Raw genomic sequence first — 22,596 nt, 5'->3', positions numbered from 1 at the left:
GCCTCCCCGCGGCCGCCCGCCGCCGCGAGAGGAGGGGGCGGGGCTTCCGGCCCGCTCCCTGCCCAGGGCGCCGGGTTCGCTTCCGGCGGCCGGCTGCCCCCGCCTCACCCCGCCTTCCCCCCCCCCCACCCGCTCCCGCCGCCGCCGCGCGCGTGCGCCGCGGCCCCGCGTCTCCCCAGCGGCAGCGAAGGAGTTTGGAAGTTCAAAATGGCCGCCGCGGCGGAGCCCGAGCTGCGAGCGCCCGAGTAAGCGACTGATCGGGAGGCTCCGCGCCGCGGCACCTCAGGGAGGCGGGGGGGGAAGCGCGGGCAGGGGGACGGTGATGAGGGGCGGCCCGGGTGGAGATGGTGAGGGAGGAGGAGGAGGGAGGCGGGGGAAAGCAGCCGCTCCGGGGGAGAGGGGTTGCTATAGGAGCCGGCCGCCCCGCCATGAGGCGGCTCAGCGGGGCCGGGGCGCGGGAGCCGCCTCCCTCCGGCTGGGGAGCGGGGACGGACGGACGGACAGACGGGGAGGGATGGGACGGGGCGGGACGCAGGAGGCCGCGAGGCGGGGGGAGGGGAAGCGGAGCCGGGACCTGCGGGCGCGTGTCCTCAGTTCCGCGTGCGCCTTCCCGCCACGGGGTCGTGGGGGGGGGGGGGCTCCGGCGCTGCCCTTCCCCCTCCGCCGTCTCCTGCCTCTCCTCGAGGACGCGGGTTGAGGGGGGGAAGGGCGGGAAAGGGGGTGATCCCGTTCCCCCGCCTAGCTGCGAGGCCGTTGCCCTCCCGGTCCGGGCGGCGGCCCGGCGGCGCGCAGAGCTCGGGCATCCCCGAGGGGAGGCCAGGCCGGGCCCCCAGGGCTCCCCTCGCCGCTCTGTCCCGGCGGGGCCCCCTCGGGTGGGGCGCGGAGCCGGTGCGGTGGATGCCCGGGTGCTGCCCCTCCGCCCGCCGCCCGGCCCCTGCCCGCCCCGCGGCGAGGCCACCCACCCCCCAACCCTGGCCCCGGCGCTCTCGCGTTAGAAAAAAGTGCTTCTGCTGGGGGAAGCAAAAAGTGATTTGTCGCCGGCAGCCCCTCCTTCCAGCCCTCGGAGTGACTGGCAACTCCCGGCTCCCGCCGGGAAGCGAAGATGGAGCTGCCGCCGCCGCCGTCTCCCCGCCGGACCGCGGCTCCGGGGGCGCGTTTTCCCGGTTGGCCTCGTGGGGTTTAGGTTTGTGGATGCTCACGAGCTCATGAACACTTTCTTCGCTTGGAACTTTTGCCCGGAGTTGACAGCCTAACGCTTACTTCATTGCTTCTCTTTGCTGTATATGTCTCTTAGCCATATAAACTGCTTCCAATATTTTTTTCTCCCTTAAAAAGTAGCGATCTGAGGCTTTTCTTTTTGTCGTCAATCGTGGGAGTAGAAAACAGGTGAGGAAAAGCAGTGGGTGTATATGTGAGCCACGTAAAACACATAAGTGCATGAAGAAGAGCGTTTAGTATTGTATAGGGAAACATAACTGAGAGTAGTAAGGTAAAAAATCTCTGCAAATTTTCACGAACTTCCTATCGTTCTTCTCCCTGAATTCAAAAGTAAGAAAAAGTCGGGCTATGAAAAGACTGTGTCACAACTCCCTATTTAAAGCCATTAGAACCTAAACGTGCAGGTAGCTATCTGTCTCATCGCCTTCTGAAATCTTCTTAAAGGGTTTCTTATCCACGTCATCGGAAGCATTTGGGTGAAGCAAAAATTCTTCCGTGTTTTGATAGATTTAACTGAAATAAACAGATTCCTGTACATGAAGAAACTGTGAAATGGTTAATGCATATTAATGAAGTTAATAGTAATTTTATAGTCGAGGTACAAATGGAAAGGAAGCTGGCAGTCCTGTTAGCAGTCTGTAGTGGCCTGAGATAGTGCCGTGGTGCTGTATCTTGTCTGGCGCCTCTGCTGCCAGCTTGCTTTTATGGAATCTAGCGTGAGGTTATTACATAACACTAAATTATATACAATAACAAAATAACTTCCTTCCAGATGTCAATGTCACTTTCTGCTATTGAGAAGGAAGGCTTATATGGAGCAGCTTGAAGGGATCTGATTTTTGTTCTGTAATATTTTTATAATGTATTGAAGTACCATTAATATGTTAATCAGGGACTTACACAGCGTCCTCTATCCAACTAAAAGAAATCTTGAAAGGTGCATAGGTCCCTCAAAATTCTCCTTGTGACATTTCTCTGCCCTCTAGCCAACTTCCATCACTGACATACTTGCTCTGGATTGCAAATCCAAGTTGAAAAAGTTTTACATTTAATACTTTTTCCTTCTTTTTCGTGACTTTTGTGCCAAATGCAACATAGAGTAAACTTATTTTAAGGCAGCTTGTCCTCTTTTGGATGTTCTGTTGTCATAATGGTGTGGAGTGTCAGGAGGAAGCAACTGAGAAAAACACCCTTTCTATATGCTTTCAGTAAGCAGAAGTAGTGGGGAAAGATGTAGAAGAAAAAGCATACAGCATTCTGACTGAAATCTCTGAATATTGCATACTTTTGACTCAAGCTATCTGTTCCCTTAGGAAATTTTGCATTTCAGAGCACTAAAAGGTTAATGGTTTTATAAAATAATTTTAGTGTATGCTGCAGAAAAGTCCCATTTATTTACTACTACTAGAATTTGCATTAACACAAGCAGAGGAGAAGCAGTAAGTGTGCACTGTTTGAAGGTTCTATCCTCCATTAGGAAGACACTAATTGAATTTATGGTGAAGTGCCATCCTTTAGGCCTGGCTTTAGAATACCTCTGATATATTTATTCTATTGGATCATCAATCATATTCTTCAGAAACAGCTGTTGTATGAAACTAGTAGAGTTTGGAGGATATCTCTACATTTCTGTGTACGTTCCCGCACCACTCCTGACCATCGTGTTTACGGAATTTCTCTTCAGTGAATGAGGCTTGGGATACAGAAAGAGCTATATTTAAGTTAATAAAGTGTTAGCCAGTAAATTCGGAAAATGCCGTTTAGATGGGGTGAGTTTGTAGAAAGATGAAATCTGGCACCTCTAATTCTTGGCAACAGATTTCAAACGGCAATGTCCATCTTACAACAGATAGTAACTTGATTTTCTGAAGGAGATAGGGAGATACTTGCTAAACACTGTCAAAAATCTATTGGTAAGCCAGGTTCAGTTTCAAAGGAAGATAAGTGAATGCATAAAATCAGGACTGAATTTTATAACTTTTGAAGTTAAATGCGCCACTGAAATTGCTTGTTGCTGTGACTAGCTAATTGAAATTATTTTTTAGCAGAAGAAACGCTGTACATTATTATTATTATTTTAATTACCTGCTGTAGACTTATTTTCTGGTTTTCTGGCCAATGCTATTTTACGGGTCTAGAGATTACGGCTTTTTTTCTTGGGAGGCTGGAAGACCTCTGTATAGTATCACAAAGCTTTTCTGAAATTATTCTTCCTTCATTTATCCCGTTCCTCAATAGTGTTCCCTGTACTGCATAAGTAATATAAATGCATGATGTCCTGTTTTTGGCTGGGATAGAGTTAATTAGGTTAAACAGTTCTTGATTTTCTAATGGGTGTGTATCCTGAGAGAAGGAAATAGCAGTTAAGAGTATGAGTTGATTCTGCGTGAGATTTTGCAAGATGGTTTCATTAAGTGGTCAGTGTCATCCCTTGCAGTACATTTTGATCTTTGGAGCACAGTTGTGTTCTGCCATTTGAAAATACTTTTAAAAGGCATAGCTTGGGTTAGGCATCGGAGTAGAGCAGCAAGTAAGCTAGATGCTGGACTGACAGGATGCATAAATACACAGCACTGTTGTATACTGTTAACAGATACTGTTGGTATTGAACCTAAAAGCATAAGCATTGATTTCACCCACACATCTTGTTTTGTTAGTGCGTTCGCTGTGTCTTCTGTTCTGTAGCGTTTCCTTTTGTGGTCATTGCTGTTTGTTCATGAGGAAGTGTTACAACTTAGTTACATTAGCCGTACATTTTTAATTCTCCCAAAGGTAGGTAAAAAAATGTCAGTTAGCTTCTATCATAAAAAAGACTGTCAATGCAAGATTAAGGACTTCAGTGAGTTGATAGTACTGATTGGTAGTTTTTATTTGTTGCAGGGTTGAGGATGCCGACGCATCTGAGAGAAGTGTAAATGAAGAAAATGGGGAAGTATCAGAGGCAGACCAACCTCAGAACAAGCACAGCCGACACAAAAAAAAGAAACACAAACACCGAAGTAAACACAAGAAACATAAACATTCTTCAGAAGAAGATAAGGACAAAAAACATAAACACAGACACAAACATAAGAAACATAAACGGAAAGAGGTAGCAGATACCTCTGACAAAGAAGATGGACCAGCTAAAAGAACTAAAATTGATTTTTTAGCCCCTCTGGAAGACTTGGAGAAACAAAGAGCATTACTGAAAGCTGAACTTGAAAATGAATTAATGGAAGGAAAAGTCCAGTCTGGGATGGGATTAATATTACAAGGTTATGAGTCAGGATCTGAAGAAGAGGGGGAGATTAATGAAAAAGTGCGAAATGGGACGAGACCTACAGCTAAGTCAAACACTAAGGGGAAGTTAGAACCCGTGGACAATAAAACTAGTTCCAAGAAAGGAAATAAGAGTGAATCAAAGGAAAGGACTAGGCACAGATCTGACAAAAAGAAAGGCAAGGTAGGGGTTGATGGCATCAAAGAGAAGACAACTAGAAGCAAGTCAAAAGAGAGGAGGAAGTCCAAAAGCCCTTATAAGAGAAGTAAGTCTCAAGATCAGACAAGGAAATCTAGGTCTCCAATGCTGAAAAGGCGATCTCAGGAGAAAAACAGAAAGTCTAAATCTCCCCCAGAGGATAGAAATAAGGCTGATGATAAAAGTAAGTCAAGAGATCGCAGAAAGTCTCCAGTTGTGAATGAAAACAAAAGCAGAGATCGTGGCAGAAAATCTAAATCTCCAACAGAACTAAGAAGCAAATCCAAAGATAGAAGATCACGGTCCAAAGATAGAAAACCTAGGAGATCAGAGACTGACAAAGAAAAAAAGCCAATTAAATCTCCTTCTAAAGATGCTTCTTCAGGGAAAGAAAACAGGTCGCCTAGACGACCTGGCCGTAGCCCAAAAGGAAGAAGCTTGTCTCCCAAACAACGTGAAAAGTCCAGAAGAAGCAGATCCCCTCTCTTTAATGATCGTAGATCTAAACAGAGTAAGTCCCCGTCTCGAACCCGGTCTCCGATTAGAAGAGTGAGGAGTAGATCTGCAGAACGGAAACGAAGAGAATCAGAAAGGAGGCGTCTGTCTTCTCCCAGGTAATGTAAAGATGTCATGAACTATCACAAAAATGCATTACAGAATTACTTATCTTCTAGTTTGAGGTTTATCTCTTTTTTTTTTCTTTCTGAAAATAGATGTTAAAAGAGGAAATCAGATTGTGCATTGTATTATGAGCTTGCTTTGTATGTATTTAGTTTTTAAAAAAACACTCCCCCCATCTGTCAGGCATGCAAATTTGGCTTTGGTTGTTAAAGTGCTGAGTTACTTGCTGCTCGCACCATTAGTGGGAAGGGGTTTTGGGTTTTGTATCTCAGGTTCTCCTTTTTATCACTCAACTGGATTCAGAATTTGGATTCTATTTTGTTTCTTAGTTAATAGTTCTGGTGCTTTCAGGAATATCAGTGAAGTGAGAGTCCCCTCCACTCTTACGTATCAGTGTTGGCTAAAAATGAGCAATTAACCCTTTCCCCCACTCAAAAAAAAACGCCTAATGATAGACTCAGCATGTGTGAATGCAAGCAAGCCTTTTATATCAAGATGTCCTTATCACAGTAATTTTTTTTTTCTTGAAAATACTTTCTATTTTTCATTTGCTAGAGGTATGGTAGTGTTGCTTTGTTATTGGTTGTGTATCATTACCATATTTTTGCATACACTTAAAGGAGAGAGACTGAAATCTTTTTAATGTATTTTTAGTCTTAGCATTTTTTAAAAAGGCACTTGAGCCTATGAAAGCAGTTACCTTGAAATTTAATAAAAACCACGAGACAATTACTATCATCTCCTTCTCTGAAGCTCATAAGGGCCGGATGCTAAGTTCCCAAGCAGAGGATAATATAAGCATATAAATTTTTGCAAGTTAATTCATTAAATGTTAGAAGTTCAACAGGCAGAAGAGTTCAGCATAACTTTTGGGTAATTAATAATTTAAAACTTTTAATCATGGGGTTTAGCTTCATCCACTCTGAGTACTAAGAACAAGGAAGTATGAATTTTAAACTGTGTATTGGAACCACAGAGATCTAGCTCAGTAAATAAGTGTCTAATAAATGTGAAAGTCATTTTGCTTGCATCGCTGAAGGTTACTCTGGTTTCAGGTATGGGGTATCCTGTACAGGCGCATTATCAGCTTATTTGTCTGTGCTACTGCTTAGCAATGCTGCAGGTACTTTGGAGGATGGCCCCAGCAGTGTTAACCAGATTAAGCAAGTTTATCTGACTGCTCTCTGGTGAATCAGGAATGTATCGGCACAACCACTAAGTTTCCTTGACATAGTATTCGACTTCTCTTCTGTAGAATTTTGCATCTTTCAGTTTTCATTTCTCATGACAGCTTGTATTGCATCCAGTTTGAATTGGCTGTCTAGACGCTGTATCAAGTGGTGCACGTGTCTAGAATTTTGCTATCAGGTTCATACTTCTGTAACACCGTGGTGAGCAGCATGTGAGGGGGGGACTGCTAAGAAACACTTTCTGCTGAAAGTGTTTGCAAATCAGCAGGAATAATCTTTGTGGGACATCCTCAACTAACTCCAACCATGTTGTAGTTTTAACTACCTGCAATTACTCAGGCTGCCAGAGAATTTCAGGAGTTTTAATGAACAGTTTTAACAAAAAATTCCCAATAACTTTATTTTTCATGTTTGTTTCCAGTGTTCTAATCATGTAAGACACTTCTCAGGTCTTTGACTGAAGATGCTCATTATTTGATGTTGCTGTGAATTTTTAATCAGCTACTTTCTTTAATCTCATACTTGTGATCCCTGAACTGATTTTTTTAACAGATATTTTGATTGGGTTCTGGCAGTACAACCACTTTGTTAGCCAGGAAACCTGGAACTGTCAGTTCATCCTGTGACTTTTTTTGTAATATTGTTCACAAGAACATAATGTAAATTAAATGGGTTAAAGGGGTCGGCCTGCTCCAGTGTTTGAGTCTACAGTAATTTCTTGTAGAAACCGCCAGTTCTTCTGCTTGTGCAGAATTTTTCCTCCTGTCCCATTCTTTACTATTTTGTATCAGTTCTGTATGCCTGGTTATTATATGTAGCTAAGGTAACTGAAGCTGATGTAACAGTGTCAAAACAAACAAAAAATCATTACAGAATGGATGGAATTAATCTTTCAGCTGCAAAAGATTTTGCTCATTGATGAGAGATAACACCTGAAATAACTTGTCCTAATTTGATTAAAAGAAAAAACCGGGGGGGGGGGGGGGGGGGGGGGGGGGCGGGGGGAGAAGAAATAGAGTAGTAGTATTTTCTTTGAACAACGGTATGGAAATATTTCCAAGAATTTCTGTTTCAGTCTTATTACAATAGTTGTTAAATATTTTTAACTTCTATCCTTTTCGATTTTTCTATTGAAGCGTCGCTGTTGTGGAATACAATTAAGCTTTTAAGTTGTCCCCTCAAGGATTTTTCTTCTTGAATAATTGTGGATCTGTATAGACAAGTATGAACAAATTTTGAATAGCCTATAGTGTCAAACTTGAATTATCTTTTTCAATTTGAGACGGGTTAGTTTGCATGTTAATTAAGAATTGTAGTTTGCAGCTGCTGTATTAGAATGTGTGAAATGTCAAACTGGCCAGTTCCAGTGCCCAAATTGAAATAGATGTTAAAGTCATTGCTGTGGAGTAGCATGGTCCTGAATTTTCAATACTGTGTTGTAAAGTTGCTGAGAAAATCCTCAAGAATTAGTTTTTGGGTTTTATTTATTGGTTAAATATTGTTTCTGATAAACATGAAATCAGGCCACTATTTATGTAAGACCCAAACACAAGCTTTGCTTTAAAACCTCTCTTAGGTTTGTGGTAGTAATTAACGAGATCTGTTTCCAGAGTTGTCCTGAACTAGACCTGTGTAAAGGCACATATTTGCTGGAGTGGGGAAGCACGTACGGGAAGGGCAGCCAGCTCTGCAGCGTACTTACCCATCCCTCCCTCAGAAGCCCATCTGGTGGTCCCTCAGCTGCAGTAAGGTTTTAAAGTGAGCTTCTAGAGGGAATTGTGATTTTTGTTATCAGCTTGCTCCTGATTTTGCTACCGTTCCCTTCCTCTATTTTAAGAACACGGACCAGAGATGATATTTTGTCTAGACGTGAAAGATCGAAAGATGTTAGCCCACCCAGTAGATGGTCCCCATCCAGAAGAAGGTCTCGGTCCCCCATCAGAAGGAGGTCTCGTTCACCCCTTCGACGTAGCCGATCTCCAAGAAGGCGGAGTAGGTCTCCTCGGAGGAGGTAAAGACACGCTGCATTTTTTAAATATATTTTGTAAAATGTTGCTAAAAGAATAACGATTGCTATCTTATGTGTAAAAAAAAAGGTGCTTTTTTTGTCCACTTTTATAAGTGCTAGCATAGTTGAATTAATTTTGTCCTCCATGAATTAATTTATTATTTGGAGTCATTATGTACTTTTATGTTTTACATATAGGTTTTCCACCTTTTCTTCGAAAAAGCAAACCAAACCCCCACCTAAACCAAAACCCCTCTTATTGTTACCAGGGACAGAGGCCGAAGAAGTAGATCTCGCCTTCGAAGGAGGTCCAGGTCACGTGGTGGCCATAGACGTAGGAGCAGAAGCAAAGTTAAAGAAGACAAATTTAAAGGTAGTCTTTCTGAGGGTATGAAAGCTGAACAGGAGTCTTCATCAGATGAAAAGTAAGAATTAATTTCTAACTCATGCTGATTATTTAAAAAACCAGACCCACTGATATGGAGAATGAACTAGCCTTTATCTTCATGGTGTAGTTTTTGGGTTGTCACCTAAAACCATGATCATGTTTTGGTACTTACAATCTTGAAAAATTACTGTTGGGATAATCTGGAAAACTTGAGAGTATGCAAGAAATATCAAGACCTGTTGGCTAGTGAGCAGGCCTGAGGGGGTGATTTCGTGTTAGGTTTCTAAATTCAACTTGATCAGTATCTTGTGAAACTATGTGGTCTGTTTCCACAAGCAATAAGCTTGAGGAAAAGCTGTAACAGCTGAAAGGATTAATTGCTATCTACAAATTGGTTTTATATTTGCTAAATATCTACTTAATCCAATCGCACAAGAGTATGTATGCTTTCTTAATCAAATTATCAAGGAAGAGTGATGCTGGAATGAAAATGAACAAGGTTTTTCTTGGTTTTTCTCTTTAACAGCAGTTACTGTTAATTGTTTGCAGTTAAAACTTAAATGCTCGAAGTCCCAATACGATACCAAAAGATAAATTTTCTCTGTAAGGAGATGTAAATATACACACTGGGATTCAATACACCTTTGCATTCTGAGTCAGTTGAACAGCTATTGTTTAGTATATTGTGGGCTTTCTATGCAGTTCACATTTAGTAAAAATTCAGTAGATAATCTTCTGTTTATGATGTTACATAAAAAGTAATTATGCTTTTATAGTCTTGAAGACTTTGATTTGGAAGAAGAGGATGAGGAAGCAGAGATAAGACAAAGAAGATTACAGCGGCAAGCAATTGTTCAGGTACATGGTTATATTATAATTTGGGTTACAGAAACTAATTTTATGCTTTTTGTGTAAAATGTTGTGATAAAGGAAGGCTCTTAGCCTATTACTACATTACGATAGTAATTACTATTACCGTATTTTTTCCAATTAGTTTATTGTAAATGTTAGTCTCAGTTAATCTTTACACTTCCATTGCAACAGCATTGCTTTTAAGGCTGAAGCAACTCTTCTGTGAGTCAGTTTTGTGCTATGGTTAAATGTTCTCTGACAGTCCTAGACATGTTAAAAATGTTCTTTCATTATCTTGGTCTGTAGGTTTTCTTTAGCTGTATCATTGATATCATAATGTCAATATAGCATTAAGTTACGTATCAGTTAACCTAACTGGTCGGTTTGTTTCAAGTAGAAGTTGTTCAAAACTTCCATTTCCAAAACTCCAAAAAGCCACTGACAAGCGTTCCCTCTTCATGAAAGTAGGTAGTGTATTCAGTTACACCTGTGAGTTCCTATGAACTTTTTGCTGGTAGGTAAGGAGGGAACAGCAGTGACAGGTAATGTGTGATTGAGACCCCTGAAAGGGAGCTGTGGCCAAAGGGGATGTAACTCAACAGCACAAGTCGGGTGTCTTCATCTAAAGTTGGGATTTGGCACACAGTGAGGACATAGTAAGCAAAATGCTGTAGCGTATTTACTTAATATTTAGTTATAAAACAGTGGTTATAATGTACTGCTTATTTTAAGCAGCACTAAAAATACTGTTCATCGTTTGACTTTTATGGAAAGCCCATTGTAAAATTGTTCAGAACTATGAGAGCAAAACCATATGAAGTAAATTATTTTTAAAGGCTGATTACACCTGCTGTTGGTCCACGCAGGAAGCAAATTCCAGAGCTTCATTCCCTAAATGGGAAACCTCTGCTCATATTATTGAATAGTTTGGCCTTAACTGAGTGGTATCAGCATTTATTCAGTTTGACTTTTTTTTTTAAACTTTTGGGAGAGGAAGTGACATTTGAATACTTTCATACTACTTGAGTTAAAAAAAGAAATTTGTAAAGGTATTGTCTTGAACTTTTTTAATGCATCTGAAATTTTTCAACAGCAATGAATGAATGAGCAGGATTTCCAATTCAAATTAAAAACAAGAATCTAAAAACTACTTTTCTATTCCATAACACTAATAAAAATGGAAAAGGTTCTAGGATGCAAGATACAAGACCATTAATTTTTCCTTAAAGACTTTATTTCACTACTTGTGTGCCAGAATGGTTTAAATCTATTGGTACTGACATTTTGTCATGCACAACAAAATAGTTAATCTTCCATAAAAATCGCTTTTTCCAGAAATGTAAAAGCACAAAGGACACGCATGAATTTTTGAGTCGTCTTTTATAGTCTGGGCTGTGGTGCACTGTAGCAAAATGAGTTTTCAAAAGCTGTATCCCATTCTGCAAATAATCTGTTGCCACCAGAGATGTAGGTGATTGTGAAAGCAAAGATTAATGTTTACCACAAACCAATGAAAGAGCGAGTATAAAAATGTTTAAATGGTGATAAGCTGTGATGGTGAGATTAATAATTAAATTTCTTTTTAGAAATACAAAGGCCAGACAGAAGACAGTAATATATCTGTACCATCCGAACCAAGCAGTCCTCAAAGTAGCACACGTAGTCGCTCAAATTCGCCAGACGACATCCTAGAAAGAGTTGCTGCTGATGTGAAGGAGTATGAACGGGAAAATGTGGACACATTTGAGGCGTCAGTAAAAGCCAAGCACAACCTCATGACAGTTGAACAGAACAATGGTAAGTAGCTGAAATCTCACCGTGTAGTGCAATTTATGAAAGCTTTGCTCTTAAGCAGAGCACTTCAAAGGAGACATTTTGCTTAGTTTCCTTATATACTTCCAGGCTTGGAAGTAGATTGACTTTTTGGACAGAATTTGAGAACATTTCCACGAATATTGCAATATTTAACGTTAAAATAAAGCTTGCTTGTTAAGGAGGATGATACGAATCGACCACTCTCTCTATATTTCTAAAAATTCTTAACGCAATTCACGCTATAAATTTGGAAGAGCAAGTAACGATGTCTGTAGTTAAGAATCACCCTTTTCAAGTTCCAAATTTTTCTTTTCACTTATGCATGTTGTTTTCTTATATGCTTGATATAGTCCTAGTCTCTGTCTTGGGGTGAGTTGCAAACCAGGCCCCTTTTGTCCCTTTTTTTGCTCAAAGCCACCGTACTAGAAGACTATAGGTGGGTCTGTAGTAATTTAGGCTTTTGAGAGCCATTGCTAGTAAGTCTGTTTTGGTGGCATAACTTCTTTCTGAAGAAATGGCTCTTTCCTCCTCTTCCTCCCTGCACGTAATCTGTTGTACAACAATACTGAAGTGAAATGCATCTTCATAGAAAACCTGCCTTGTGCCCGCTGCGGCAAAAGGAACAGAGCGTCTCCCAGTGCACCCTGTGATATTGAAAATCTGCCTCCTTTTTTTTTTTGTTTTTAATTTGAAGGTGAATTACTGTACATCTTCCAGGTAGTCAAAAGGTGTGACTAGTTGCTGTGTAGACATACTTCAGCTAGTTCTAACTACTTCAGTTTCTCTTACGGTTTAATTGCAACAGCATGCTGTTTAACATGGGCTGTGAAACCCGCCCAACCCCTCAGGAAATGGTTGGACGGTTAACTCGCATTTCATATCATGTGCCAGAGGTATCCTTGGGGGCTAAATATGCTATGTTCTAGTGGGTGCTTCTCTTTGAAGTCATAAAGCTGCACCTCTTTGGGACTAGTGTACTGCTCTGTAGTTTGTCCTGGCGTTCCCTTGAGCAGTACATTTTCAGATTGTTCTCCTGGAATGTAGGTGGCAAGAACTATCTTATGCACTTTTCCTTTATTTGCATACCACGAGCTTAGACTTAGTCTTCTTATGTGTAACAGACAATATCTTTTTCCTTTTTTGTCAGAGGCATGTACTGCTTTCTAATTTTGTCTGCTGAAGTATATGAAAATATAACTGTTAAGGACATAGACATTTTTAAGGTATGAAAAAGGGTTGTTTTTAAAGACACTTAGATCTGGCAATTTTCATATATTGGTAGGATCCTGGGTTGGAGGTGGCTGTAACAACAGATGGAAGCAGTGGATCATCTTTCTTTTTAAGAGCCATTTTTTTATTTATATCCTGACCTCATATGGAGGCAGGATAGTAAGTTGCTATGGAACGAGTTAGTAACTAATTGTAGCCCAGTGCAAGCGTGAGTAACTGGAACTGAAAAGAAAACTTGAGGAAGTTGCTGGAAGGGTCTATATCTTAAAACAGTGGTGTAACCTGTCTCCCCGTAGTGTCAACTGACAGGTCTATACCTTAAAACAGTGGTGTCAGCATGATGGATGAGAGTTCTTGATGCTGTCAGAGGACTTCAGTCTAGTTACTTTGTATAAAAGGAGTTGGCTATATGCATCATTAGACCTGAAGCATCTGAGGTTAACCATTTATTTTTCTCCATTGCTCAATATTCTAAAGAGAGCGTTTGTGATTTACCATGGTCATGAAGGGATGCTACTGTAATGTGTGTTATGAAATAGTTTGAAGTTTACTTGCTTTCACTAACATGTACTTAATTTATATTTTTTTACTGTGCTCTTATCAATCAAGTAAAATGTCTTTGGGACTTTAAAGATGATTAAAAGGTGAGAAAGGGATAATCTTGCCCACATTAAAAATGTTTCTCTTAAGCATAATAGTAAATGTTTTCTTTGACTAAAAGCTACACGCAAGGTCCTTTTTGACAGGGCTGAAGAAAACATTTTTCAAAGCAACGACTTCTGGGCTTTACAGCTTTGGTTTTTGGTAAAATACTTGTCATAAGCAGAAAAGCCTGAACCTGTATATTGAAAACATGTCTGTATTTTTTTTATATATATATATACATTGTCAATTTGTATTTCTTTATACACATATATAAAGAAATGTCATCTGTAGGGATCAGGTATGTACTTCTTGCTTTCTGCTGTGTGAATTATTTGAAAGCTATTATACTTAAATTTTTCAAGGAGGTGTAAATTTGAGTGCTTTGAAGAACTTACACAATCTGAGTTCTGTATTAGAATATAAAACGGTGTTTGCTAGAAACATTAGTAGAGCTACCTGTTTGCCAACATACTGATCTTAGATTATATTGTAAAGATACTAAGTCACAAATTATACTGGTAACAGTTCTTGGTTTGTTGTCTTTTTCATGTTGAGTAATCTAAATTTCATTTTAAGGTTCAGCCCAGAAGAAACTGCTAGCTCCTGATATGTTCACAGAATCAGATGATATGTTCGCTGCATACTTTGATGTAGGTAATTCTTGGAGATAAAATATATGATTTTTTGCTTTGTTTTTGTTCGAGAGTTACTGTCACTTGGGGTTTCTGGGAACTTTTATTTGTAAAAGCATGTGTAACTGAGTAGATAGCATGTTCTGAATCTTTTGATCAGCCAAGGCAGACAAAGTAGCCTTTCATTAATATTTCAGTGAAAGAACACCTGCTGAAAATAGTGGGAGTTTTACCAGAGTAAGCAATTAGGGGATTCACCTGTTGTTTGAATAGGGCCTATAACGGCACAAAGATTGTAAGTTACAGTTTACGTTGCACTGTTCTAAATATGTGCTTTTTTCAGAGGTTCATATATGGTTAATTAAAAAGTGCCTGTGTAAGGTATTTTAATTTGCTAATGATACTGTGTTGGAGTACTGTGGTGGTTTGTTTGGTGGGTGGTTTTTCTGGATGAAGAGGTGTGTTTCCTGTTTTTACTTTTGCACTCTTCCAGCAGCTTTTCTTTAAACATGCTGAAATGCCGTGCAAACCTTGGCATTCCAGTGACTGATTTTGAGACTTGACTTGCTGTTCTTGCTAAATCTACCTCATTGTTGCTGATGCACAACACAGAAATAAGTCAAGGCAACAACTTTCTTAATTTAGAAGCTTTCTAGTTAATTTTGGTTTATGGCAGACAACCTAATAGTTACAACAGAAGCATTGGTGACAGAAGTCTGCCATGGTGTCACTCTAGTAACACTGGTAGTAATCATACAATGTAAAAAATCAAAACCCCTTTGACCTGGAAAAAAGATAAATACTTGAAGGATGGGGCAAGGAAAAACATAGAGTACACAAGCAAAGCTGTTACTTTTCTTTTTATTTCAGAGTGCTCGTCTAAGGGCTGCTGGGTTTGGAAAAGACTTCAAAGAAAACCCCAATCTCAGGGATAACTGGACGGATGCAGAAGGCTATTACCGTAAGTTGTATTTGTCGTTTTGCAAGAACAGCTAGGATGAGGGTGCTGAGCGGAAAAAGATCCTCACATAAAAAGTACTGAAACATTATTCTTATAAATGTAGAACAGTGCCCTCACTGAGTGTGTACTGTAATGGATAAAATGAGCATGCAGGTCTTGACCTCAGTTATGAAAAGACTCCAGACTTGGTGAATCACAGTTTGTTCCCCATAATTTCCTCAAAGCTAGGTAATATAAAACATTGTACACTGTGAAATTAAGTGATTATGCCACTTGTCCTCTTTTTCTGAATTATACAGAATGGTTTTTTTTTCATGAGAAGCTTTATTATGTATGTCACTCATAACTCTCTAAATTGCTTGATTTTATCCTTCAGGTGTTAATATAGGTGAAGTTCTAGATAAACGTTACAATGTCTATGGTTACACTGGTCAGGGAGTCTTCAGTAACGTAGTACGAGCCAGGGACATGGCAAGAGCAAACCAAGAAGTAGCGGTTAAAATCATCAGGAACAATGAACTTATGTAAGTAATGTTTTTGCTTAATAATAATAAAAAAGCATACATAATGGTTGGAAGTTTTTCATGATGTGATTTGAATCTCCCTTTGTTTCAAGTGAAGTAGCAGATTACAGCTGTGATTCCTGCCTTTTCTGCTAATATGAGCCAGATAATGGGGAGCGCTTGAGGACTATGTATCCACACTTTACAGCTATCACAGGAGAAGGGTACTTGCATTTTCATCAGGCACTTTCTCATTTGCAAAACTGCAGGGAGCAGTGGTAGCAAGAAACAAGGTTACGGTTGTTAATGAGGCCTGCCCAGCCCTAAAAATTTTTGAGGTGGGAGTTGTGGACTGTAAAAATTCTGTTTTGATGGACCAAATCAATTTGGGAGGCTGTGGGTTGGATCCTAATTGGTCACCTGCAACTTACAAAAAGACCTCCATATATTAATTATCTTTGTGTCTCTCTGTGTTTGCATGTACATAAGATATATAAAAAGGGATGGGACTCTCCCTGTTGAAATAAAAAGTGAGGTCCTTCAGAATGGGTGAACATTAACAAGTATGATCTATTAAACTACAGTATGTGTGGACTTGTCTATAATATTCATTTTCAGTATCTGCTGCAGCTTTTCTATAGTCATGTATTATGTCGTCTTCCATTAAAGACAACTTAGGTGAAAACCTTTTCTGTGCATTTTACCTTGGAAGTTGTAAAAGTTGTCTTGCTGTGTATATAACTGGGCTACTTTGAGTTATATGAATAGGTATCTAGAAAAGCTTAAAAAAAAAGGGTGGGGGCTGGGGGGTGGTAACCTATTTGGTATGTCATATAGATAGTCGGTTTAGGTGCTACTCGACTCTACAGTCAGTTTAGCTTGAAACTTTTTTGAATAATGTACTTTTTTTAAAAAATGTAAACTTCTCAAGTGAGTGTTGTTTGAAACTGAAGTGTTGTATTACAGGAAGAAATCTAAGTTTAGCTTACCATGCAGCTGGGAGGGAGAAGGAAAGCATAAGTAGGTTACAAAGGTACAGTGAAGATCAAAGAATTAAATAAACTTACTCAGTGTGTAGACACTGACAGCAAACCACTGCTGTGATTTTTTTTAAGCCATGGTATATTAAGTAATGACAAGACACTTCTCATTTCCTGATAATTATAACTGCACAAGTGAATGTCTAGATTTAAAAAAAGTAGTAGAATTTCACTGATATTGTTTTATAATCATATTTCTTTGATTTCAGGCAAAAAACTGGCCTAAAAGAACTGGAATTTTTGAAGAAGCTCAATGATGCAGATCCTGATGACAAGTTTCATTGTCTACGGTTGTTCAGGCATTTCTACCACAAACAACATCTCTGTCTGGTATTTGAGCCGCTCAGGTAAGAGACAAATATTAGGGGGTTCTCTGTATTGAGTGGTCTTTACCTTTCTGCTTTTGGCTGTTGTTTTGATACCTTGTTCTAGAGCCAAGAGTCAAGAATACAAGGAACTTTTTTTTTTTTAATTATCTGGAGGCACAAATCCACAGACTGCTGAACTATTTCTGATTTACTTAAAGCATCATTATGAACTTTATGCCTGATAATATTTGAAACAAAATAATGTATTAGTAAAGGTGGTTCTTCTCACCAGTGCTGCTGTTAATGATTTTTTGTGTATGTGTGTGTCACAATATTCTTGTTAGTTTGAAAATTCTTTATTTTAAAGGTTTGGATTAAGGATGTGTTCCCATGGAGGTTCAGCGATCGCTGTACGCTCTGTGAAGAGTACATATGTAACAACAGTCTAAGGAAGAAAATTGCTACAGTGCTTTCTTTGCATGCTCACTTTTTCTTTAGACAGTTAGGCTCTTTTGACGGGTTAATTGTAGACACTGTTGTGTGATAGATCTGGATACGTTAACTGCCTTAGTTCCCATTCCTGCTTACAGACATCAGTTGTTTGTATCCAAAGTTTTCTCTGGATGTCCTATTTTAAGTTTTGCCGTGTTTGAGGTGGATAAGTTTTATGCCGAAGCAATGGAAATTTTATTACATTACTATTATATTTTCATTAATAGCCCTACAACAAATTAAATTCTTGTGCTGCACGTATCTCTTTATAACACACTTGTACTTTATTTATATGTAGTGATGTTTTTTGTCCTGGAATTGTGGTATATTTATCTGTTGTTTAAGTAATCAAAAAATCACCTCCTCAGCTTGTATTTTTTGCATACTTCCTTTTTTATGGATTTCTTTAGAAAATAAGTACAAAAGCAGTACAGTTCTTAAGAAAAGGCTGTTCATGTGCAGATAAATCCTCTCAAATTAATCGTGATTAAAAATGTGTTCTGAACTAAGTCAGTCCAATCTAGTAAGTAATTATACAGTATAGGATAGATCTGATTGAGCAGCATTTTTGTTTCATTGCTGTAGCTAACAGAGTGGTACGTTAAGTTGTATGCTGCTTTTCTCCAAAAATGTCTTAAAGCTAACTGGTTTCTTCAAGTTTGTTTTACAGTTTAGGAGGCCTCTATATTTTGCTTTATTAAGCTCTTTTCTATTCTCTTTCTCTTCGTTTGTTTCTTTTAATAGTATGAATTTACGAGAGGTGTTGAAAAAGTATGGGAAAGATGTTGGACTTCATATTAAAGCTGTGCGTTCCTACAGCCAGCAGTTGTTCCTGGCTTTAAAACTTCTTAAAAGATGCAATATCCTACATGCAGATATTAAACCAGATAATATTCTGGTAAGTAATAAATAATTTAAACTTATTTTGCATAGTCTATAGTGTAAAAATAAGTATTTGAAATGAATATCATTCTGTTAATTTAGGTGAAATCAAAATTTACTTTAACTGAAAATGTTAAGGGTTCATGTTTCATACCAAATGCTATTGTGGTATAAATAGTAAGAAATATAATGCGGTATCTAAATAAAATCTTTGATTTAGTATGTTCTTTCTCTGAGAATGCATCACACTCTGCGTCCACTTGTACCTTTTTAGAAAGCATATCTTCTGAAGTAGGACAGTATCCTGTCTTAGGAGAAATCTGCGGACTTTGTCCATCAGTAGTTGAGAGATTTTCTTGCCTTCTGCAAAATGGAAGTAGGTTGTTTGAATTTGGATGGGGATTTTGTTTTTGTGAATGAGATAACGGGGAAAAGTCTTTAATGCTTTATTTTTCTTTTCCATTTCCATTAAACATTCTGTTTAGCTGAGAGTGAGAGCTACATCAGAGGAATCAAGCATGTTTCCTTTGGTTTTCTTAGTGGTCATCCCTGTGACAAACTCAGATTTTTATTTTATTTAAAATGTTCTCCTTGCCGTCACAACAGTAAAATTTACTATGTAAGCATGAGATATGTGAATAATATACTGTTTTACGAGTGGTACTCTGGATACTAGTTGGAAGTCTAAACTGACACAATTTCAGTATCTGGAATGAAAGCCAGGTCTACCAAGGATATTTTGGTAAGGTAAAAGTACATGAAACTGACCTTTTTTATATTTTGTAGGATTTGAAAACATTAACTGTCAATTTCAATTGAAGATGGTTTTACAATTTCCTTAGAATATAGAGAGGAAGGATTGAAATATGGGAAGAACTTCTAATTTAAAGGCTGAATGTTTTGCTTATCCCCAACTTAAATGTATTGTTACTTTCACAGTGCTATTGGTAATTCTGTCTACCGTGCTAAGGGATATTTATGTTTAACTTCCAGGTGAATGAGTCTAAAACAATATTAAAGCTTTGTGATTTTGGATCAGCTTCGCATGTTGCAGATAATGACATCACACCATATCTAGTTAGTAGATTTTACCGAGCTCCAGAAATCAGTAAGTACATTTGGATTGACTACATGTATCTTAAGCGGTAGCAGGATAAACTGGTACTAGCAAATGAGAATTTGACTTGAATTTACTGTGTTTGGTCTTAGCGAAACATCACTCTGGAAAGATGAAGGCAGTCAAAAATTCAGTCTGTGAAAGCATGCTTGTGTGACTCCTCATGTGTGTTGGTGGTCAGCTCAGTGAGGACAGGGAGAAATCATTCTGATTGGTTATAGTTATGTTTTAATTTAGAGGTATTGTTCTGACTTCTTTTTTACTAACTTACTTAATGCTGATTAGTTTGGGTGTTAGGTAATAGGCTCCCTTTCCGAAACAGGGGTACTGTAAAAGGTAAAAGGCTTATATCCTTCTCTTAGGGTGAGTCGTTGTTCTTAGGAGGAGCACCAATACAGCTTACAAATCAGAATTATTTAATCTGTCTGGTTTTGTGATATCTCGTTTATGGCTGCCTTTCTGGAATTAACTGGAATTGCTCTGTTTCAGTTATAGGAAAAATCTATGACTATGGTATAGATATGTGGTCTGTAGGCTGCACATTATATGAACTTTATACAGGAAAAATACTCTTTCCTGGCAAAACCAATAACCATATGTTGAAACTAGCCATGGATCTCAAAGGAAAGATGCCAAACAAGGTAAGAAAAATAAGTATATGGTTTTTAATTAATACCTGAAACTGCTGTAATGAACGGTAGAACGTACTTTCTTTTTTCTCCTTGAATTCTGTTTCTTATCATCTACATCTTCTCTTAACAGCAAGTAAATATCAGACATCACTCTGACTGTAAAATTTATATTGATTTAAAATCTTATGAAGTGAAAGTATACAGCTTCTTTTTCATAGACTAAGTATAAAGTGAAAGCAGAAACCTTCTAAGCACTGTCCTGAAAAAAAAAACGTAAGTCAATGGAAGATACCGTGTCCTTTTTCAACTGGTTTGAACTGTTTTTTTTTTTTAATCAATTTAGACATTTCTTACTGTCCTTTTGGTATATTTTTCATTAGCATTAAATTATTCATGTTGCAGTAAGTCAGTAGGCATCGATGGTTAATTGTGGAATTTGTAAGACAGAGAGAACTTGTCTGAAACTCTTGCCTCTCCCTCATTTTCCAGATGATTCGAAAAGGTGTGTTCAAAGATCAGCACTTTGATCAAAATCTCAACTTTATGTATATAGAAGTAGATAAAGTGACAGAAAGGGTAAGTCCTTCATGTGTTGACTAACCTATTTTTTTTTCCAAGCTTTCTTGCTATTATGGTCTTTCAAACGTATCCTGACATCTTAATTAAAAATAAGATTTTGTAAACTATTAGAATGTCCTTTTGCAGCACTATGGACAGGTTATGTAGTTATAAACTGACAACAGAGATTTTTTTCCTATGATTTAGAAATGTGTTTAAGAGAAATGTAAATTTAATCCTGTTAGGGTATCTCCACATAATCAATCCATAAATTACTAAAAAGAAATTCTGCCTTCATTTTAGAGAAGGATGTCCAACTTCAGTGTGATGTGATGATATTGTAGGGAGGTCACTGTGACTTTTGGTATCATTTTAACACAGTATATTTATCAAGAATCACAGAATTAGTGGTCAGATGGGGCAACTTTCCACGTGGAATTTTGACACTCTCCATTAACTGGGATGTAAGGCTCATGCATGAACCCGCTGTTGGCAAAAGGTGCAGTTTGGCCTACCCCTGCCTGACAGCATTACTTCCACTCTCTTCCTTTGCCTGCAAGAGGATTGATGAGGCCGTTTGATGTCAAAGGGCGTTGCTGACCAGATATGAGAGAACCCTGCAGAAAAGCTGCAGCTGAAGCTGTGTAAAGGGGATAGGGGTTTTGTGTGTTACTTCTTCTCTACAAGGTTGCCATTTTTGTATTTGTAGGAGAAAGTTACTGTTATGAGCACCATTAATCCAACCAAGGACCTGTTAGCAGACTTGATTGGGTGCCAACGACTCCCTGAAGACCAGCGTAAAAAAGTACACCAGCTAAAGGACTTGTTGGACCAGATTCTAATGTTAGACCCAGCTAAACGGATTAGCATCAACCAGGCTCTGCAGCACGCCTTCATCCAGGAAAAAATTTAAACCAGATGAAGAAGTTCAAAGGGTTTGAGTAATTAAGATACAAAGACTGAAGAAATTTCACAGCAGTTATTAATGTATATAAACATAAATATTTCCCCTGCAAAGTTGAGGAAGAAATGATACATTTGAATTAACATCAAGGCTGATATTTCTTTTAGAAATGTTAGAGTAATTCTGTTTTGTGTCTTATGTGAAAATTTTCACTGTAGAACTGTTTTAATTGCCAAGACTGCACAGAAGTACAATGCTAATGTATATGGTTGCAGTTCGTATATATTATAAAAAGAAAAAGCATCTGTTATAAAAAAAAAAAGAAAGAAAAAAAAAGAGCAGTAATACTGGGTGGTTGATTTGTTTTTAGCAGACTTGGCTTCATTTTTGTCTTTAAAAAATGGCCAGCATAAATGCTGTTTATATTCACATTTTCCTAGGTGTGTGTGTGCAGGCCACAGCAGCATGCCCTTGGTGTAGTCAGTGCCGAAGGGGGTCTGTTCCTTCTTGAGCCTGCCCGCAGGGATGGTCTCCTCTTTTAAAGCAGGTTGTGTACAACTTTCAGTACACTGAAGGTAAGCTAACCCATCAACATCACCGGTGTTTAAGCTGTTATTTTACTGGAACAACTGACAAATGAGAGACAATAGCATTGTGGCAGAATTCCCTGCATGTTTGATAAATGATCTTGTTTTATTTTCTGGCATTGCAACCGTGGCATAGTTACAGCTTCTGTTCTGTTCATCACATTTAAAATTTTGAGAGTGCGCACTTGATGGATAGAGCGCCTTCAGTGTACTGTTTCTTATTACTTTAATTTTTTTAATCAACTTGCTATAGACTTTGTATACATTTTGTTAAATACAGTTCACTCTGACATAGAACCAATACTTACAGAAGAGTTTTCATTTAGTAATTACATATGTTGGGATCTCATTCGAAAGACCTTATATCTAAAGGATAGACAGACAACATAGTGAAATTTTTAACTATTTGTATGTCATTTTGAAAGTGTACTGCTTTATGCTAAAAGTGTTTCATTTGTTCATTGTTTTCATTATTTGTGATCATGTTGTCTTTCAATACAGGCATAAACCTTCCACTCTTGAACAAAGCAGCTGCTTTTTAAAAGCGGTAATT

At 38.7% G+C, this 22,596-nt stretch overlaps 1 protein-coding gene across 4 annotated transcripts; it reads left to right on the top strand.

Annotated features, from left to right (window-relative positions):
• The first annotated feature begins 58 nt into the window (after positions 1-58).
• PRP4K (pre-mRNA processing factor kinase PRP4K) lies at positions 59-22,590 on the top strand. Of its 4 annotated transcripts, XR_012659064.1 has the most exons (17): positions 111-245; positions 4,099-5,292; positions 8,327-8,500; positions 8,767-8,922; positions 9,662-9,743; positions 11,324-11,534; positions 14,004-14,077; positions 14,930-15,020; positions 15,397-15,544; positions 16,773-16,910; positions 18,108-18,261; positions 19,239-19,353; positions 19,852-20,003; positions 20,484-20,570; positions 21,262-21,539; positions 21,897-22,031; positions 22,545-22,590. XR_012659064.1 is itself a non-coding variant. In XM_075084126.1 (15 exons), the coding sequence occupies exons 1-15, from the start codon at positions 208-210 to the stop codon at positions 21,463-21,465; spliced, it is 3,018 nt and encodes a 1,005-aa protein (XP_074940227.1). In that variant the 5' UTR covers positions 59-207; the 3' UTR covers positions 21,466-22,590. The 4 variants fall into 4 exon arrangements, 2 of the variants coding, with proteins under 2 accessions (XP_074940227.1, XP_074940226.1); XR_012659063.1 differs by having other exon boundaries at positions 60-245; positions 21,262-22,031; XM_075084126.1 differs by having other exon boundaries at positions 59-245; positions 21,262-22,590.
• Positions 22,591-22,596: the final 6 nt, after the last annotated feature.

This window comes from Phalacrocorax aristotelis, chromosome 2, assembly GCF_949628215.1.
Source record: "Phalacrocorax aristotelis chromosome 2, bGulAri2.1, whole genome shotgun sequence".
NCBI lineage: Eukaryota > Metazoa > Chordata > Aves > Suliformes > Phalacrocoracidae > Phalacrocorax > Phalacrocorax aristotelis.
The sequence above is the reverse complement of the archived record's forward strand: the minus strand, read 5'-3'. Positions and strand labels throughout refer to the sequence as shown.

Coding starts and splice junctions, on each gene's coding strand:
- PRP4K (XM_075084126.1), top strand. CDS start 208: ATGGCCGCCGCGGCGGAGCCCGAGCTGCGAGCGCCCGA. Junction 8,923..9,661: donor GAGTCTTCATCAGATGAAAA/GTAAGAATTAAT, acceptor ATGCTTTTATAG/TCTTGAAGACTTTGATTTGG. Junction 9,744..11,323: donor AGCGGCAAGCAATTGTTCAG/GTACATGGTTAT, acceptor ATTTCTTTTTAG/AAATACAAAGGCCAGACAGA.